Source organism: Diceros bicornis, chromosome 9 (genome assembly GCF_020826845.1).
Source record: "Diceros bicornis minor isolate mBicDic1 chromosome 9, mDicBic1.mat.cur, whole genome shotgun sequence".
Taxonomy (NCBI): Eukaryota; Metazoa; Chordata; class Mammalia; order Perissodactyla; family Rhinocerotidae; genus Diceros; species Diceros bicornis.
This window is the reverse complement of record NC_080748.1, coordinates 55,284,816-55,305,631: the sequence shown is the minus strand read 5'-3', so window position 1 is coordinate 55,305,631 and position 20,816 is coordinate 55,284,816. Positions and strand designations below refer to the sequence as shown.

At 39.4% G+C, this 20,816-nt stretch overlaps 1 protein-coding gene across 2 annotated transcripts in view; it reads right to left on the bottom strand.

The window, feature by feature from the left end:
- The window catches only part of UCHL3 (ubiquitin C-terminal hydrolase L3), a 46,542-nt gene extending 35,556 nt beyond the window's left edge, over nt 1-10,986 (bottom strand). Inside the window, exons 1-3 of one of the 2 annotated variants that reach the window (XM_058548314.1) lie at nt 10,900-10,986; nt 10,773-10,784; nt 893-1,021 (exon numbers count right to left, since the gene is read on the bottom strand). In XM_058548314.1, the coding sequence (XP_058404297.1) occupies nt 893-1,021; nt 10,773-10,784; nt 10,900-10,941 (183 nt within the window). In that variant the 5' untranslated portion in view covers nt 10,942-10,986. The remainder of the gene's footprint in view (nt 1-892; nt 1,022-10,772; nt 10,785-10,899) is intronic. The other variant, XM_058548315.1, reaches the window with a different exon arrangement.
- Between the last annotated feature and the right edge of the window lie 9,830 nt (nt 10,987-20,816).

The window sequence follows — 20,816 nt, the reverse complement described above, 5'->3', positions numbered from 1 at the left end:
AAAGCCTAATTCTTAATTTCTGTGTGACTTGGCTCCATTTATTCCTCAAAAATAAGATGACCTGAGTATATATACGCCAAGTTACCAACACCTCAATTCTCCCACATCTTCCAAAACATTTACTTCCTCATTTTTTACAACTACTGAATTCATCCTATTGTTTCTAAGTTTAAAAACAAAAATCAGAAGGATATAGACTCAAAAGCTGTTTTAAAATCAACTTAAAAGCTCTGGCTCCTTACATATATCTACATGACATCATTCTAGAAGAAAGGCCTAAAATACGGGGATTTGAAGTTAAATACAGAAATCTAAGAAAAGCTATTTATAATCTCTAACACATTCTAAATCTGCCAATTAAACTATATTTAAGCTTAGTGATTCCCACCCAAATCAAATTTATTCTGAAAATAATGTAATCCACGTCATTAGTTGCACCTACTTCCTTAAAACAAGCCAAAAAGATTTCTTTTTACATATATGTTGAAACAAATTTATATATTTTATATATTCAAAATTTGAATATTCTTTATTCATAAATTTTCTAAGATAGATTTAAGATTATTCTAGTACTTAACATTTCTAAAGTATATACATCAAAATGTGATTAAATGTCACATCAAAATACAGTTGAGGCAAACTAATCATTTTATAAAAGAAGAAAACTACCCAACTTTAAAAGACTAACTCAGGGCCTTACCGTCAATCTATAAATCAAAATCTAAATATCATCTCTTTAATAAAATCAGATTTTTAAGATATCCCCCCTGCCTAGATTTCCTCATTTTATGCAAGAAGGGAGTTATATGTTCTTAAAGAAGACCATATTTTTAATTCATCATTGAAACAGAACTGTGCACGTACTGGAAGCTGTATCTTTCGTAACAATTACCTTTTCTGTAATAGGGAAGAGAAGCAACACTGCACACACGGGCCTTGGTACCATGCTAAGGAGTTCAGGATCCATTCCATATACATCAACAAACTGCCAGTTAGGATGTAGACCTAATTGTTTGAGAAACTGGTAAAGGGGGAAAAAAACACAGTCTAGTGTTAACAGGGAAATAACGTGCATGTACTGTATATCTAATACATAAAAGGGAATGCAAGGTACAAATATTGCTGATGTTCAATAAGAATGATGTAAAGCAGGTTTTCCATGAATAGGGTGGGAAGAGAGAGCAATTTATTTATATCAATTAACAAACATTTAAAATTTATAACATATTAAGCAAAATTCCTTTTCTCAAATCCACTACTTTGGAACTGACCATAATAAACCAGGACTTCACCAAAAACATACACAAGTTGACTTGGTTGATACATTAAAGTCATTTCCATCACTTGATTTTTAAGGAGATGCATCTAAGTTCTAGTAAATAATTATTTTTAGTAGAAGATCAACAGAGTTTATCCTACTTAACAAAAATGATGCCTAAGGTTTAAAGACAAATAGATAGATATCACAAATTATATCAATGAACAAAGAGCATATAAAGCCAAAAAAGTCCAGTGACTTGTGTGAACACCAGAAAATGGCTGATAGAAGAAGTAAACTACTGGCTTCCTGACCTCTAGTATACAATGAAATCTACCCAACTTCATTGCCCTTCTTATATTTGAAAACAATTGTAACAAAAGATTAGTGATTTTTTTGAAACTCTTAATATTTCATAGGAAAATAAAATGTCAGACCCTAATCTACCACAGAAGAAAAAATAAAATAACAAGAATTGTCAATTTCACAATAAATTCTTAATAAATGTCTATATTGAATGAAGCTGATGATTTTTTAAAGTGTACCATCACAAAATAAGTTTTAGATGATAGAAAAAAAGGAACAGAGGAAAAACAATCATATTAAAAATGCATTACACCTTGTCTCAAGAGTATATTATAGTATCTGCTCTTTTTACATTATAGTGAAATTTAAAAATAAAAAGGTGCCTTGGGTATTTCTCCCTGAAGAATGATGATATGTACTTTGATCATGAAATGAGATCTTGCAAAACCAATGGAAACTATGCCAGGTTACATAAACAGTGTTATTCATCTCACACACAGTCAGGTTCTGTAAGACAAGACCTTCCTGTTTTTTGGGGGTTTTTTTTGCTGAGGAAGATTCACCCTGAGCTAACATCTGTGGCCAATCTTCCCCTAGTTTGTATGTGCGCCACCGCCACAGCATGGCCACTGACAAGAGGTGTAGATCTGCGCCTGGGAACCAAACCCAGGCCGCCGAAGCAAAGCACGCTGAACTTAACCACTAGACCACTAGGGCTGGCCCAAGACCTTCCTGTTTAAAGAGCTACTCTCCATATCCCTCCATTTCTCTGCCTGTAGAAGAAACCCTACCTAATGATAATATGGTTGGTCAAAAATAAGGTTCTAAACTTGTTTAATAAGAAATATAGTGACTTAAAAAACTTCTCTTGGCAGAATGTGCTCAACATCTATTAGGCTCATCAAGTCACATGCTCTACAACAGTTTGGGGCCATAGAAATCAATGGATTCCTCTACCTTATACCTATCTTCATCTGATCCCTATTCATCATTCCAGACTTTATAATAAAGTTCAAGAAAGCACTCCAAACTACTTCCCTCTCCCTTCTCCGCTTTCTCCAAATTCTTAGTCTATACCTTTCTCAATATTCAATTCTATTTGAAAACCAAAAAGAATTAAAATTGACTGTGAAGTCAAGGGAAGGAACTGTGTCTTATTCATCTTTTAAGCCCATTGTCTAGCACTGTAGCTGGCGGAACCATAGACACTCAAGCTATATTTGTTGAACTGAACTAAAGATTATATCTTTATTTTAATCGATAATCTAGCCATCTTTATGTCTACATATGTCCATTAGATATGTTTATAGTCAATATTTAATACATATTTGTTTTTATTTGTGCCAAGTTAAAGAGGTAGGAAAGATACATTTGGCTCCTAATCAACAACCAGGCATTCATTTAATCAACTCCGAATACCACCTGCACAGGATTGATGTTTCTAAAAGGCATACTGTCAAGGACAAGTATCATAAACCCTGATAGTAGGATTTAAATTTATTTGTTAATTTTATGTATCCCAAAAAGCCATATTGTTATAAAGTTATAAAACAAGATGGTACACATAACCGTAATTTCACATCTCTGCTGCAAACTGCAAGTAACAGTTAAACATTTTAGTGAAAAAACAATCTGGCCAAAATTGTTAAGTTACTGTGAAGTAAGTTGTAAACTTACTCCACTTCAGCCAAAGGCAACAAGTATAAAAAGTACCAAGCTCAAGGGGCCAGCCCAGTGGCGCATCAGTTAAGTGCTCACACTCCACTTCAGCAGCCCGGGGTTCGTGGGCTCAGATCCCAGGCGTGCACCGATGCACCGCTTATCAAGCCATGCTGTGGCGGCGTCCCATATAAAGTAGGGGAAGATAGGCACGGATGTTAGCCCAGGGCCAATCTTCCTCAGCAAAAAAGAAGAGGATTGGCATGGGATATTAGCTCAGGGCTCATCTTCCTCAGAAAAAAAAGTACCAAGCTCAAAACGCAGCAACTGTAGTGAGACTGATTAGTATCAAATTGAGAACACACTCAATGATTAAATAGCCGATTAAATTAAATACAAAAATGATTACATTTTAACTGGAATCATACTTTTCCTTAACTTTTTACTCATATCACTAACCAAATGAGATTGATATAAAGAAGTTCAGTTCATTAATATCTATTAAGTACACTGGCTACATCCTCTGACTCCAGATTGTTATGTCAGACTCACACAGGAAGTCATAATATGAATAAAAAGAATAAAAGCAGTTATTAATAGTAACTACCTCTGGGAAGTGGAGAAAGGGTGGAGAAGAGGGTCCTCAACTTTTACCTCTCATTTTTTTTTAAATCATGAAGGTGTCCTACTTTTATAATTAAAAAAAAAAACCACCTGTGAGTTTGATAATCATATGCAAATAGAGAAAGATTAGAAGGAAATTCTCTAAAATATTAACGGCAGTTAGCTTGGGTGGTGTGAACTCAACTTTTTATCTTCCAGTGTTTTAAAAAATTGTTATTTTTACAAGAGTTATATGTAGTTTCTAAGACACAAATCTATAGAACTTGATACACGTGTATTTTATTTAAATTGACAAAACTGGGAGAAGATCCAAAATAAGTATTAAAACTATACCAAAAAAATCTCTCTAGACTACTCACAAAGAAAAGTATTCTATATATGCATTTGCAAAGCTCTCTCCACACAATTAGAAGCATCCTGTTTGCACCAAGCAGAATAAAGAGACTTTTTTTTTTTTTTGTGAGGAGATCAGCCCTGAGCTAACATCCGCCAATTCTCCTCTTTTTTCTCTTTTTTGCTGAGGAAGACGGCCCTGGGCTAACATCTGTGCCCATCTTCCTCCACTCCATATGGGACGCCGCCACAGCATGGCTTACCAAGCAGTGCGTCGGTGCGCGCCCGGGATCCGAACCAGCGAACCCCGGGCCGCCGCAGCGGAGCGCGCGCACCCAACCACTTGCGCCACCGGGCCGGCCCCTAAAGAGACTCTTATAATCTCTAATACTGGTCTTCCGGCTTTTCTAAACAGTGAGTAATAAAATAACAAAAAATTTTGCCTGATTAGCTCACTAATTTTCACAATGCCTCTAAAATTTTGGCCAATAAAGAAAAATAATTAGTAAATTAGAATATGTGCCCATAAAAAAAACTTGGTCAACTTATCTTTTTAACTCTATGGTCCAATGATAAATTTTCCACTGAATAAAGAATACTTTAAATTACTTGTAAATATTTTTTAAGAGTATCATGTATCAGAAACCACACTGGAGCTTTAATACGCTTCACTTTACTGCACCTGGCAAGGTAGGCTTTATTGTACCCTTTCACCAATGAGAAAGCTGAACCTGGGAGGTTACGTGATTTTTCAAGGTCACACTGCCAGAACCCACGTGCAAAGCTCTGGATGCTCTGGTACCTATTTACTTTTTCAGCTTCATCTCTCACTGCTTAAAGTATCTTTTTTGTACTTTGTTCTCTACCTTTAGTCACAAGGAACTCTTCAAGTTCATAAAGGGTCTACAACCATCTCTTCCCTCCAGGTTTTTGCACACAAACCGGAGTTCTCTATCGGAAAAACTGTTAGCCTCTGCCTCTAATTTATAATGTATTCCTCCTCATCCTTTAGATGATAGTCAAATAACAAAAACTCCGATTTTATAAAATAAAAAAAAAATAGACAAGTAAAATTCACCTTCCTTTCAAATTTGTTCTAAAGCCATTTTCTCTGGTCTTTAATGGTCTGCTCAGGGCAACAACAGACTCTGCCTTATTACTAATTTATTAATGATTTGGGTTAAAGGGCCTGCCCCGTGGCTTAGCAGTTAAGTGCTCGAGTTCTGCTACTGGTGACCCGGGTTCGGATCCCGGGCGCGTACCGACGTACCGCTTCTCCGGCCATGCTGAGGTGGCGCCCCACATACAGCAACTAGAAGGATGTGCAACTATGACATACAACTATCTACCGGGGCTTTGGGGGAAAAAAAGGAGGAGGATTGGCAATATATGTTAGCGCAGAGCTGGTCTTCCTCAGCAAAAAGAGGAGGATTAGCATGGATGTTAGCTCAGGGCTGATCTTCCTCACAAAAAAAAAAAAATGATTTGGATTATGACAGAAATTATACTTGTCTAGTAACTGCTTAATACTACTACTAGTAAAAGTATACTAGTAATAATTGCTAGATGCAGAAGTACGAGAATAAATGTTAAATGAGAAAATGACGGTTCTTAAAGCCTGGAAACTAGCAAAATGAATTTTAATAGAGATTTAGTAAAAAAAAAAAACAAAAAAATAAAATTATTTAAGTTCAGAATGGGGAAGTACTGAAAACATTTTTTGTGGGGATTAAGAAAAAACGGAGTTTACTTCACTACAGGCTCAATATGGACTGACTACACAGTTGTCAACACAAGTGATGCAATGCTAGTCTGCTTTAAAAAGAGTGGTATTCAGAATAACGTAACCCACTATATTCAACACAGATTATTCAGAGTGGAATATGATATCAGCTCTGGGAAGTCTATTTTATGAAGGACAATGACAAACAGAAGCAGGCTCAAGGGAAGGTGACCAGGAATGATAAGGTCTTGGAAGACATCACAGCTGGAGAATCTGGGCATGTTCAGAGAAGACTTAAATTATTATCATCCTTATCCCCAGATATTTTTAGTAATATCATGGAAGAGTAATTAGATTTACTCTGTATGGGTTCAATGGGAGGACTGACGGACAACAGGAGGAAGTGACAGAAAAGCAGATTTTGTTTCAATAAAAAGAAATATAATTCTTCTAATCATATTATTATACATTATTCTCATTATTATAATAAAAACATTAAACCACCTTATAAGACAGAAGACTACTCACTGAAATATTCAAGTAAAAGATTCATGATCACGTTAAAGATAACTTTGAGAAACATTTTCCAGAGCAGGAAAGCAGCTATGTAAGATTTATTCTTTCTTCCATTCAATAACTATTTGTTGAGAGCCTCCATGGGCCCGGCACTATTCTTAGTACGTCAGACATGTCCTTGCTCTCACAGAACTTACATTCTAGTGGTAGGATATACACAATAAACAGGTAAACACATAACCAAGATAATTTTACAAGGTAGTAAGTATTATGAAGAAATTAAAACAAGACACAATGTCAGTGCAGACTTGGGAGGAAAGGAGTATTTTAGCTGCGTAATCAATGAAAGACTCACTGAGGAGATGACTTTAAAAAGACACAAATGACAGGAAAGTACCAGCCATGAAACAACCCACATCAGAACGACTCAAGCAAAGGACCAGCAAGTACAAAGATTCTAAAGCAAGAACGGGTTTGGCATTCAAAGACAGGAGCCCAGCATGAATGGGAGAGAGGTAGGCAGTACCTTCTCATCAGGCCACAGTAAGAAGCTTGAATTGTATTCTAAGGAAAAGCAGTGGAAAACCATTTTGTGCTTTGAGTGTTTTAAGCAGGGAGACACAAGATATGATTTGCATTTTTATAAAACCATTTTGGGTGTACGTATATGAAGAATAGATTTTAAGGAGGTAAAGGGAGAAGCAGAAAAATTAGGAGGCTACTGTAGTTGTCCAAATTAAGGATGATGGTGGCCTGAATTATAGTAGTAGAAACGGACAGAATGGCCAGATTCGGTATAGATTTTGAAAGAAGAGTCTACAAGAATTGCAGATCAATTGATTTGAGAGGTTAGGAAAAGAGAAGAATATTAAAAATAGCTAACAGTCAAAGTGCATGCTTTGTTCTAGACATTGTTCTACATACTTTACATACAGTAATTTATTTAATCTTTATAACAATTCTATAATATTAGGAGAGATTATAACAAACTAAGAAACTGAGGTACAAAGAAATTAGGTAACTGACCATGGTCTCAGAGCAGAAATTCAAACCCAAGAAATCAAATCACTACAGTATGGCCTCTCCAAAGAGGCACAGTTGTGAAGAAGAATCAATGACATTGACTTGGGCATTAGATAAACGATGGCACCCTTGGAAGACTAGGGAAGAAATGAGTTTGGAGGAGAGGAGGGAGGATGTACATTCAGATTTCTTTTTCAGCCATGTTAAGTTTGAGGTATCTATAAGATATCCAAATGGATATCAAAGAGATAGTTGAATATACAGGTTTCTAATTTGGTGGAGAAGTCAGGGCTTACAGGAACATGGGATCAACTATGTGACAACTGATAGTATTAATGCTATACAACAGAAAACATCTCTAGGGAGAAAGTGCAGACAGAAAAGATCAGCAGTCTCAGACAAAGCTGAGGAACTCCTTAGAAGGTGGGAGATGATATAGCAAAGGCAAATCTAGGAAGCAGTCAGAGAAAAAGGAGGAAAACCAGAATTATCACAGAAGCCAAGAAAAGATAATCTTTCAAGAAGGATGAAGTGGGCTACTCTACCAAATGTTGCTGAGAGGTCAAGAAATATGGTGACAAAAAAGTGATCACTGGATCTGGAAAAGTGGTGATTAGTAAACCTGACAAATGTAGTTACTATGAAGTCGTGAGGACAGAAGCAGCTAGACAGGAGTGAATATAGAAAAAAATCAGAGATGAGAAAGCAGCAACAGCCTCTATGGATAATTCTTTTTGGAATATTTATAAAGAGGGAAACAGAGAGGAGGCAGTAGCCAGAAGGGGACAAGGTAATAAGCGTGTTTTTTCCTAAGATGGGGTCCACTAACTAGAGAATTTTTGTATGTTTATGGCAATAATCCAGCAGATGACCTCTAACTCTTTTTCCAACACTAAGCATCTAAGCTAAATAAAATAGTTATGTTAAAGTAAATTTATTTTCCTTTGGACATTACACATTATGCCAGAAAATATTTTGCTTCCTCAATAAAATCACAATTGGGAATATTTTTAGGGGGTTTCCATATCAAAAATCATTGGTTATAGGGGTTGGCCCAGTGGCATAGAGGGTAAGTTCTCATGTTCCACTTCGGCGTCCTGGAGTTCGCCAGTTTGGATCCCGGGCATGGACCTACGCACTGCTCATCAAGCTACGCTGAGGCGGCGTCCCACGTAGAGCAACTAGAAGGATGCACAACTATGACATATAACTGTCTATTGGGGCTTTGGGGCGAAAAAAGGAATAAAGGAGAAAGACTGGTAACCGATGTTGGCTCAGGGCCAATCTTCCTCAAAAAAAAAAAAAAGCTTAAAAAAAAAATTGGTTCTGAAACACAACAATACTTAAAATACACATAATGTGGCTGTTCTGTACTCAACCCACAAAACATAATCAAGATGAAAGAAATTTAAATTTTAAAACACCATCATTTACAACAGCACCAAAAATCATTAAATACTTTGGTATAAATCTAACAAAATATGTGCAAGATCTACATGCTGCAACTACGTAACACTTAAAAGAAATCCAAGAAGACAAAGAGGACCAAGTAAATGATAAGACATACCATCTTAATGGATTGCAAGACTTGATACTAAGACATTAATCTTCCTCAAAATATATCTATAGATTTAGACATTCACCATCAAAATCACAAACTGTAATAACTGACAAGCTGATTCTAAAATTTATATGGAAAGGCAAAGTAACTGAAATAGCCTAACCAATTTCAAAAAAGAACGAAGTTGGAGGATTCATACTATTTGATTTCAAGACACTACAAAACTACAGTAATCAAAACAGTGTGGTACTAGCGAAAGAACAGACACATAGATCAATGGAAAAGAACAGAGTCCAGATATACAGTAAATTGATTTTTCACAAAAGATGTAAAAATAGTTTTAGATTAAGTCTGAGAGAAATATGCTTCTTTCCTATGGCACCAAATCAGAATTTGCAGATACTAATTTCTTCAGCCTGAAGATTTTTTCTCCTTACAAAAGAGTCAAAATGTTTTAGGGAAAAAACCCCAGCAAATTTCAAAGGGAGGAAACAAAAGAAAATTAACATCAATAGGATATGCCACCTCAAGAATAATATAAAAGATATATGCTGGTTTTTAAGCTTTATACATTTCTAGATTATTAAAGAGACAAGAGAGGCTGTCTGTGGCCCAGAGGTTAAGTTCAAGGCACTCTGCTTCTGTGGCCTGAGTTCAGTTCCTACACCACTCGTTGGTGACCATGCTCTGGCAGCGACCCACATACAAAATAGAGGAAGACTGGCACAGTTGTTAGCTCAGGGCAAATCTTCCTCAGCAAAAAAAAAAAAGAAAAAAAGAAAGAGACAACAGTTGGGGGAATAAGTCGTTTCAAAGCTTATCATAAACCTCAACAAGATAAAGGGTTTGCTGCTAACGTCAAGATACAGCATTTCTATCTACTTTCTTTGTATAAGGAATTTTCTACAAGCTTTGAAAGCCAAAAATCAATTAAGTATATGATGAATCATTATTCCTTGGTGATGAGAAGGAAGATTATGGGGGGAAAAGTATATCATATGACAAACTATGAGGGCAGTAAAAAGTCAACGAGCTGTTGGGAATGAAAAACAGGGTAAGACAAAATATAGCTGAGTAAATCACAGTTTACACCTGGTAGCACTTATTGTTCTTTTAATGCAGTGGCTGGGAGATGTTCCCTCTTCCCTCCCCAGACTCAAACCTCGGATACTCAGACAAACTTTAAGGGTTATAGGTGGCAAAGAATGGTGTGGAAACTACCATATTGAGCAGTCTAAGGCACAAAAGCAACTACATTCCAGTTTTGAGAGCCTGGAAGAGACGGGGGTGTGGCGCGGAAGAGAAGGACTGGATGGGGCAAGAGAAGATGATTGGAAGATGATTGCATAGTGCAGGCGGTGGATGAAATTACAAGGACTGGGTGGGCGAGTTTACAAAGCTTGGAGTCAGGTAGTGTAGGCAAATTAGTCACTCGGAAGGCACAGGGGTGGAAAAATTATGGAATCGGCACTATCAGCAAACAAAATGAAGAGGGAAGAGGCATAGGAATGCAGGGTGAACGTCTCTCAAACCTCAGACCCTGAGACGCCCAAGAAACGTGATGACGGGGGAATGGGACCAGAGGGGCTGAGACAGCTGGAAGCATCTCCAGGAGCCAGGCGGCAAGGAGAAGGCATAAAAGGGGCACATCTGTCTCAAGCAGAGCAGGAGGGGCCTTCATGGAATTAAATCCCAGACTCCTAGGAAGCATGAAGGTGGAGGCGGCCAGGGAGGACTCCGGGGTCCCGAGTGACAGACACCTCACTCACCTGGTTGGTGACCTGAAAACGAAACAGAGAACACGATTTAGAGACAAACTGCCCTGGACTAGCTGTGGCAGCCCGGTTCCCTCCGTCCCTGCCCGAGTCCTCAGGCCGAGATGCGAGCCGCGCTCACCTCAGGGTTGGCCTCCAGCGGCAGCCAGCGCTGACCTTCCATGGCCGCTCCGCCCGGCCCCTCTCCAGCTCTGACAGCCGCCGCCGTCGCCGGCGGCGCCGCCGCTTCCGCCCCCGCGCGCCTTGACCTGGGACCGTCCAACCCACCGCCCGCGGGAGGGGTGCTGAAGGACGAAGAAGAGCTTGACAACATTCTAGCACCTTTCTTGCTTCTTGCAGAGCCACACTTCAAGCATTACATTTTAAATTAAGATATAATCGAAGAGAAAAAGGATAGGAGCCGCCTCCCTATTGCAGAAGGAAAAAGAATCTGAATCCACAGCCCTCTCCCCTCACACTTGGACTCTTCCTAGCCTAGCCGACAGCTCGCGTGCTGCGCATGCGCCACGCGCGGGTCTGGGACCGCGTGCTCGCCGCGCCCTTCCATTCCTGCAGCGTCAATCCGAGGCGGTAGGGGGCGCGTTGGCTGAGTCTTAGTCTGCGAGGGAGGGACCTCGTAGGTAGGAGGCCCCAAAGCCAGAAGACCTCCTGGAAGTTGTGTCCCAGATGCTGCTTTGTCAGGCGCAGAGGTGATGTGTTGGCGTTGTCTGCTATTGCAAAGGGGGGCATTTCTATATAGCTATTTGATAAAAATGTCAAGTACATATTGTAAATCAGACTGTACTAAGTGTTGAGTACAAAAAGCTGCCTCACCAAGAGTGGAAGAAGTGTACAAAAGAACAAAAAATTCTGATAAAGTGGGATGCGTATGTGACAGAGGTAGTATGAAGAGTGGTGGATCTACAGAGAAATGCAGCTCAAGGGGGAAGGGAGTGTCCAGGAGGCTTCCTGAAGAAGGTGGACCGCTGGACTGAACCGTTGAGAGACAGTAAACATTAGCCAGGCAGAGAGGTGGGTGCTCAGAAATTCTGTATTGTGGCTGCAGAGCCTGCAAAATTGAAGGGCAGTGGTTAGAGGTGATGCTGGAGAGATAAGCAGGGATAAGCGGGTCAAGACATCTGGGCTTCATCCTGAAAACAGCAGGGAACCACTGAAGGATCTTAAGCAGGATTTTCATATCTCTTCTCCACCAGACTGTAAATTCCATGAGGCCTGCAGCAATGTCTTGTTTAATTCCTCACAATGTTTCCCCAAGGCCTAACCTAGTGCCTGATAACATAGTAGATGCTCAATAAATATTTGAGTAATAAATGGAATAATCAGATTTGCGGAAACATGACTTGTCAATAATGTGGAAAATTTGCAAGAGGGAAATGATGAGAGACTTAATTAAGACAGCAGCCATGGAGATGGAGAGGCAGGCACAGATTAAAGAGATACTGTTTTAAGGGGGTATCCCTCTGATGGAGCAGGAACTGTCAATGATGACTCCAGAGATTTGACTTGGAGTAGAGTGCATATTACTCCTCTGCACCCAACAGAAGGAATTCCAGGAGAGGAGTGGTTAGGGAGCAAGAAAAAGATAATTTTATTATACTAAACTTGCCTTTCTTAGGGAACTTCCAACTCTCCCATTCATGTTCTTCTGGCCACTGTTCTTCAACCTCCAATCCCTTGACTTCTCTTTCTCCTGTTCTAGCTGCTAGATTGCTGCTATACCCACCTAACTGTGACTTGGTAAATCGGAGATGTCCAGCTCATGATGGGCAGCTGTAGTTGCATAATCACATGAGTTGCATGGCCAGGCTCTCAGTGGCAAACCGGGGGCTGCTTTTCAAATGACTTGTTATCAGAGGAATGGCCTTGCTCTAGAGCCCTGAGGTTCTGCACTGTGACTCCTCTGTTAGGGTTTGCCTGAGACTCTACACAGCATCCTTATCCACCATGACATCTCGAGCACCATTGGATCTGGTAAGACATAGGACCAAACAGCAAGGCAGCCTGCATTCCAGCATAGACTTGCTGCAGAGCACTCTCTTGCTCAGGGACACATTCAAACTGGCAGCTATTCATGTCACCCAGTAAATGTGTTGGAGCTGTATTCCCAAGTGTGGCATATGCTGCCTCCAAAAGTCAAAGAGGCCCATGCACCAAGTGCTCTGCTTCTTCTCTATTAATGGGAATTGCAAGGTGCAATAACTTATCCTTCACCTTAGAGAGTTTGTCCAGACTTTTGGACTCATAAAAACATTAATAATGCAGTAGGACTCTAATGTTTGTAGGGTTTAACTTCCACCCTCTGGCATGGGTGTACCTACCATGGTATCGAGAGCAATACTTCTCAAACTTGAATGTGCGTGCAAACATCTGAGGAATCTGAAATGCGATTTTGATTCAATAAGTCTGAGACGGGGCCCAAGATTCTGCATTATTGGTCTCAATGTTTTAACTCTCCCTTTATCCATATCCTTTGCCATATAACATTGAAGTTTTTCCACTAAGGGGCAAAGTAGTGGCGATCCTCATTATTCATGGATTCTGCATTTCAAATACGCCTACTTGCTAAAATTTATTTGTAACCCCCAAATCCATACTCTTGTGGTGCTTTCCCAGTCATTCACAGATGTGTGTGGAGTGCCAAAAATTTGAGTTCTCAGCTGAGGTTGAACAAGGCAAGGCTCTGCTTTCTTGTTTGACATCTTATACTGGAAAGAAGTGTCATTTTTGCAGTCTATTGAGTGCCACATTTCTTGCATTTTTGTTGGTGATTTCACTGTATAAAATGGCCCCAAGCATTGTGCTCATGTTCTGTCTCGTGTTCCTAAGTGAAAAAAGGGTGTGATGTGCCTTATAGAGAAAATACGTGTGCTAGATAAGTTCCTTTGGGCATGAGTTATGGTGCTCTTGGCCCTGAGGTCAATGTTAATGAATCAATAATATGTATTAGTGAGGTGTCTTCAAACAAAAACACACATAAAACAAGGTTATGTATTGATCTGTTGATGAAAATGTGACCAGAAGCACACAGGAACCTAACCTGTGTTTCCTCTAGGAGCAGTGGTTCAGTATTTACTAATTCAGGGTTCGTGGTGACTTTATAGACCATAGCTACTGTAAATAATGAGAATCAACAGTATATTTCCCCACTCCTTGACATTGAGTTCAGCCATGTGACTTGTTTTGGTCAATAAAATGGGGCAGAAATAATGGTATGTCAGTTCGAAGTCTGGGCCTTTACAAGCTTGTGTTTCTACTTGCTGTCTTGCACTTCTATCATAGCCTTGAGAAGAATGTACTTGAGCTAGCCTGCTGGTCCCAGGAAGAGACTATGACACACATGGAGCACGGCAGAACCACCTCAGCTGAGCCCAGCCTAGACTGGCTAACCACTGCTAAGCCCCGAGACATGTAAGCTAAATAAATGTTTGCTGGTAGTATGACATTGGAAATTTGGGGGCGGGGGAGGGTTCACAGAGCAACAGCTAATTGCTATACCTGCCAAAAATTTTAATAATCAAATTAAAAGGAGTAGCCTGCTAATTGATACATCTGCCCAAAATTCTAATAACCAAAGAAAAATGTGTAGTTTTACCTCCCAAAAATTTTTACTTTAATTTGTTAATGAACTGTTTAATTATGTTAACTAAATGAGATGTTATTTTAGTAATGAAACAATAATATATATTGACACTTGATTCAGGCTTTACACTTAATAGAAACTTTGACGTTCCTCATATATTTATTTGATCCTGACCACAGTCTATAAAGTAGGCAGGTGAGATAGAGATGTCACCATATTACAAATGAGGTAACTGTGGCTTGGAGAGTTTAAGTTGTTTCCCAAGATTGTGCAAGCAACAGAATGAGACTTCATTCTAGGTTTCCTACAGCCAGATTTAGAATTCTTTTCAAAGCAGGAACGAGGCAAGAGCAGCAATGATGCTGACAAGGCAGGGAATGGTATGCAGAAGATAAGCTGGGGATTGGAGGAGGATAAAAAGAAGTAAATGAGCTGTAAATTACTCTGGGAGTAATTATGGGTCAACAGTTTAAGCATTTCTTATATATAGGACAGTGACTTTAAAATAAATGTGTCCTGAAATGAGTAGAAGTTGAACAGAGAATTGAGAGTCTTTAGTGTAGTCTGTTATACATTCTATAAACTTTCCAAATGCAATTTTAACAAAAAGTATTGTTACAACAGCAGAGGCCAGAATTCCTCTTAGGAATGAACTGTTTCTTCAGAAAAATGTCAAACCATTGATGAGCCACCTAGACTGGAGACTGAGACTTCAAGGCCATCAGAGTCCGCAAAAGGCCAAGCAACAATAGGTCATTGGTAAACCTCTCTTGTGAGAGAAGAATATGAGGAGGGTTGAGGAGGAGGGAAGGAAAGAGGAAGAAAGAGAGAGGATGAGAATGAGGGGATAAATAAAGGGAGGTAAGAATGAGGAGCACAAGAGAGGAGCCTGCAAGAGAGAAATCTTAGAACTTAATGGAAGGTCAAGATATCTTCATTTTACTTTCATTGATCACTAATGAATTTGAACACTTTTCAAGTAGTTATTGGCTATTACTTCACAGTCTTTTCATTCTCAATCCATCCCAAAATTCTTTCTCAAAACTCTTATAACATTTATTATCTATTCCAGTGCTTCCCAACATTTTCACCACGATACAGATGAAAAATGTAATAACCGTATTTCATCAGATCTGAGAGGCCATTAATGTTAATATGCACAAGTTTTGTTTACCCTTAAAAAAGAAAAATAACTTCCAATTAAAATGTTACACAATGTTTCTTCATAAACAGAAGTCAAGCCTTCATCAATGCAAACATTGTACATCCGTTCTTTTGAGTATGCACACTATCATCACTGGGGAAGATTTTATTCTTAAGTATCAATTTATAGTTTTAAATTAAATACAGTGCGATGCTTATGCATAGCCTAATAGTGACATGCCACTTATTTATATAATTCATGCACTCTTAGTAATTTTAACATTGACAGATTAATTTTGATGGTTGTCAAAGAACATCAGGGTTTGTCACCATTTCCTACTTTGCTAAACTCATAGTTTCATTTTTTCAGCAACTGATGAGAATTCAGCAGCTTCTATTCAAAAATAGTAGGAAATTCTTGACAAATTAATGTTTGGTGTTTTAACAAAAGCACCTGTGACTCAAAAACTACTCTCTCATCCATATGAATTTCTTCCTTATATTCCGAGGGATTTGATGATTTCTCCAACCTTGAACTGAAATAAGCAACCATTTGGCTTTATCTCCTCAAGGCTATCTACCTTTTTAAGGAATTGTAAATTATTTGCTTGCTTTGTAAGAAAACATGGAATTTTGGTCGTTCCTTCAATAACCCAAATTTGCCTTACTGATACAAGTTTACAACCTGCTATTCTCTTTCCATGCCTATTTCCATACCTGGTAACTTTTTGTTATGCCAAATCACAGCATAATCTTTTTAAAGACATTTTAAATGGCAGTTAAATATAGTAAGTATAGAACACCACCACCTATAACTCAATAGAAGTATTGAACAGCTATGACCAAGTTCATGCATGTACCTGCAAGGACAACTGAGTCATAGCTGCTGCCTGGCTACCTGTCACTGTAAGAAGCCATGTGATGCAATGTGTAGTCATTAAATGTGAAAAACTCTGAATCTGAGAATTGATGAAATTCAGTATTTGTACAACATCTGACTTAATCAGATAAGGTTGTCATCACAGTTGTAACCAGCCAGAGAATCTTCCAGGCTCAGGCCTCAACCAGCTTTCACCCAGGGCTATGGGGAGCAATCTCTCTATACACCTCACTCATGGTGCGCCACCATGACTGCTCACTATGTTGTGTTATTTGAATATGTCCAGCTGTCTTCCTGCTGCATGTGTATGTATCCTGTCATCTGCGTGAGCCTGTGTTACATTGCCAAACCATCATCCCTAAACATAGCCTTTTTGCAGTACTTAAGAACATACCCAAACCTTACCTAAATTGGCCTCATCTGTCCACAGTATGGATTAAAAATTCTCCCCACTTGATCAGAAATCATGACTACTATAATATGGCTGTGTTTCTATAAGCCGGTTATTTAACCTACTTAAGTCTCATTTTTCATAAGTCTCTTTTATAAGAAACTCTGTAGGGTCCCTTTAAGCGAAAGGTTGAGAACTATGTCTTACAAGTTTCGGGCGAATGTGTGAATTGGCCAGGTGAAATGAAAGAAGAATGTAGGGACAGTGACAAACCGGAACATGTAAAACCTGTCTAAATGCACTGTCAGTTTCTGATACAGTTTGGTTTGTTTTCTTTTAAATATGTAGGTAGGCTGGATTTGGCCCACATGCTAAGAATTTGTGTACTCTGCTTTAAGCTCTAAAACCTCTATGATTCTAAGATCAGTGATCACGCTTATTTTGCAAGACATAGTGCAGTGGCCGACTGAGTCTTTCTCACATCGTATCACAGACACTTTCTCTCTGACTCTAACTCCTCTGCTGCCATCTTCCACATTTAGGGACATTTGTGATTACATTGGGCCCACCTGGGTAATCCAGGAACATCTCCTTATTTTGAGGTCCACTGATTAGCAAATTTAATCCCATTTGCAATCTTAACGCCCCCTTGCCATGTAACATACCATTCACAAATTCTGGGAATTTGGAAGTTGGCATCTTTAGTGGCGAGCATTGTTCTGCCTACTATATCCACTGATAGTATAGTATAGTTTAATATAGTATGGTATGATATGGTATGGTATAGTAAATATGTTTAGTGGACATCTATTGTTTTGTTTCCCCAGCATCTTTTCATCCAAGTTTTGTTGCATCATCCTCACCTTTATCTGCTGTAGGGTACATCTTCTCACACTTTTTGCTGTTAGTAACTCTGCCAATGACACAATTCCACTTCTTGTGGCCACAACAGGGGGTATGGGGAAAAAGTAGTAATGCATCACCCTCGACCCAGTATTGGTCCAAGGAGTGGGCGTATGACCCATGCAGGCAAATCAGAGTCCGTCTCTGAGTACTAAGATGGAAGAACAGCTTCTTCTTTTCCCTTGGATCATGAGCCACAGGCTGTGACCCAAGAGATGCTGGTAGTCACATGTCTATAGGCACATACTCCTCCCCCACAACATATGGAGAAGCTTAAGAGAATGGATCCAATAGACAAATAGAAGGCCAGACCGCAGCTGAGAAGCAGAAATTGGTCCTTTTTGCTATTCAAATCTCACAATTCCGTGATATTCCTGCAGCTGGCTCTACCTCTACATTTCAAAGGCCACTGTTGTGAGACAGTGATTTCTGCTATTTTGCTCAGGCTAGTTTGAGTTGAATTTATATCACTTGGCACAAAAAAGACCTAAAATAAAAGCTTAGGGCCGGCCCCAAGGCTTAGCAGTTAAGTGCGTGTGCTCCGCTACTGGTGGCCCGGGTTCGGATCCCGGGTGCTCACCAACGCACCACTTCTCCGGCCATGCTGAGGCCACGTCCCACATACAGCAACTGGAAGGATGTGCAACTATGACATACAACTATCTACTGGGCTTTGGGGAAAAAAAGGAGGAGGATTGGCAATAGATGTTAGCGCAGAGCAGGTCTTCCTCAGCAAAAAGAGGAGGATTAGCATGGATGTTAGCTCAGGGCTGATCTTCCTCACACACACACACAAAAAAAGCTTAGATTGAAGTATTACTTGCTTCACGTCAATTTTGTTTTCTCTAATACACTGTAACTCTTGTGAGATCAGAGTTCATGCCATAGTTCTGTGGACAACCTCCTATACATCTGACAGTAATAGGCTTATTGTAGGAGCTCCAAAAGCATTTTATGATTTATATGTCCTACTTACACATCATCCGTTAAAAATAAATATAAATAAAACAAAAGTTATCCCTACGCGTCTCTAATTTTGGCATTTTTCTTGACTGTATTCATGAAATCTGTATTTTCCAAGTCTGCAGCTTGCGTAAGTTCTGATCTTTTGTAAGATGGAGGTCTTAAAAATAAGCAGTTGAGGGGCTGGCTTAGTGGCATAGTGGTTAAGTTCCTACACTCCGCTTTGGTGGCCCAGGGTTCACAGGTTCAGATGCCGGGCGCAGACCTGCACACTGCTCATCAAGCCATGCTATGGCGGCATCCCACATACAAAAGAGAGGAAGATTGGCACAGATGTTAGTTCAGGGACAATCTTCCTCAAGCAAAAAGAGGAAGATTGGCAACAAATGCTAGCTCAGGGCCAAGCTTCCTCACCAAAAAAAAAAAAAAAAGCAGTTGATCACATGTTGTTGGAATGTTAGGAGCACAGGAACAAGTAACAATTGGCAGAGATTGGCTTAAACACTACTGACATTTTACTCTCCCCAAATTAGATCAATAGATTTTTGGAAAGGGACACTCATGTCTAATTTAAATTAAAAAACAATGTTTTTAAAGGAATGAATGTAAAATACAGAGAAATATAAAAATTAACTTTTTAATATACATCTTTTCACCTTTTGGAAGCATTTTTATACAGTTTAGATTTATATATGTGTGTGTGTGCATGTGTGTGTGTGTACACAGCTCTCCATGGAGCATAATCCCCCCATGGAGCATAATCCCCCCATGGAGCATAATCTGATGGCAGCCAAGGGCTACAGAGAGATATTCCCTGACAAGTGGAACTGCTGCGCTGACCAGTGGGATGTACCACAGTGTCCTATCTTTTCATCAGACTTCCTTAGGGAAGAAATAAATTGATTCATTCAGGGACTCTGTTCCCAACTAATTAGTACTTTCAATCAGGTCCAATAACCTTGAGTCAGTGGCTATTTTTTGGTGTAGATCCTGAGTGCTACACGCCAGGCACAGTTCTAGGGGCTTTACATGCATCGGCTAATGTAATTCTCCAACAATCATACCAAAGTGTTTGTGGTAGGCAGAATTTTAAAAGATGCCCCTCCCCCCAAGAGTCTTGTCCCCTGGTTAGTCGATCAAACACTAATCTAGGTACTGCTCTGAAGGGACTTTGCATATGTAATTAAGGTTATGCTGGACCTCAAAATAGGAAGGTTATCCTGGATTACCTCAAAATAGAGAGGTTATCCTGGATTACCTGGGTATGCCCAATCTAATCATTTGAGATCTTAAAATTACAGAACTTTCTCAAGCTGGAGTCAGAGAGACTTGGTGAAAGAAGACGACAGAGGAGAGATGATGCAGAAGGGAAGGTCAGAGTAATTCAAAGTGTGATGAGGACTTGACCTGTCATTAATGGCTTTGAAGATGGAGGAAGGGGGCCACAAGCCAAGCAATTCTGATGGCCTCTAGAATCTGAGAACCCGCATCCAAAGGCCAGCAGGGAAATAGGAACTGCATAGAACTGAGTTCTGCCAACAACCTCAAAGCAGATTTTCCCACAGAGCCTCTCCTGAGGAATCATTGCTATCCCACCGCCACTTTCCTAGCACAGTTCTAGATTAGAGTAGGCTGAGACACAGTAACTAAGTTCAACATGTGGTTCTTGATTAGACTCTGGTGGTGGGTAGGGTAGGGAACAGTTTTAAAGAATATTGTTGAGAACTGAGGAAATTTGAATTTAGCCTATGTGTTAGATAAAAGTATTTTATTAATATTAAATTTCTTGAGTGTGATAGTTGTATCGTGATTATTTAGGAGAATGCCCTTGTTTTTAGGAGATACATGCTCAAGTATTTAGGGATGATGCGTCATTACAACCTATGTAGCTAGCGAGAGTTGTGTAAAAATGTTAAGTTGGTGAATCTAGTTGAAGGGTATATGGATGTTCATTGAACTATTTTGGGAACTTTACTGAAAAAAAATTTCAAGTTTTTCAAAATAAAAAGTTGGCGGGAAAAAATAAATCGCTTTGGATACTCTGTAGAATGGATTTGAGATGAGTAGGAGGGAAGTGGGAAGACCAGATGGGAAGGTAATATTGTCGTCAGATTGAGGGCTGGAGAGGCAGAGGGGATAAAAAAAAAGCATCCCCACCCCACTCCCAGCTAGGTCAGT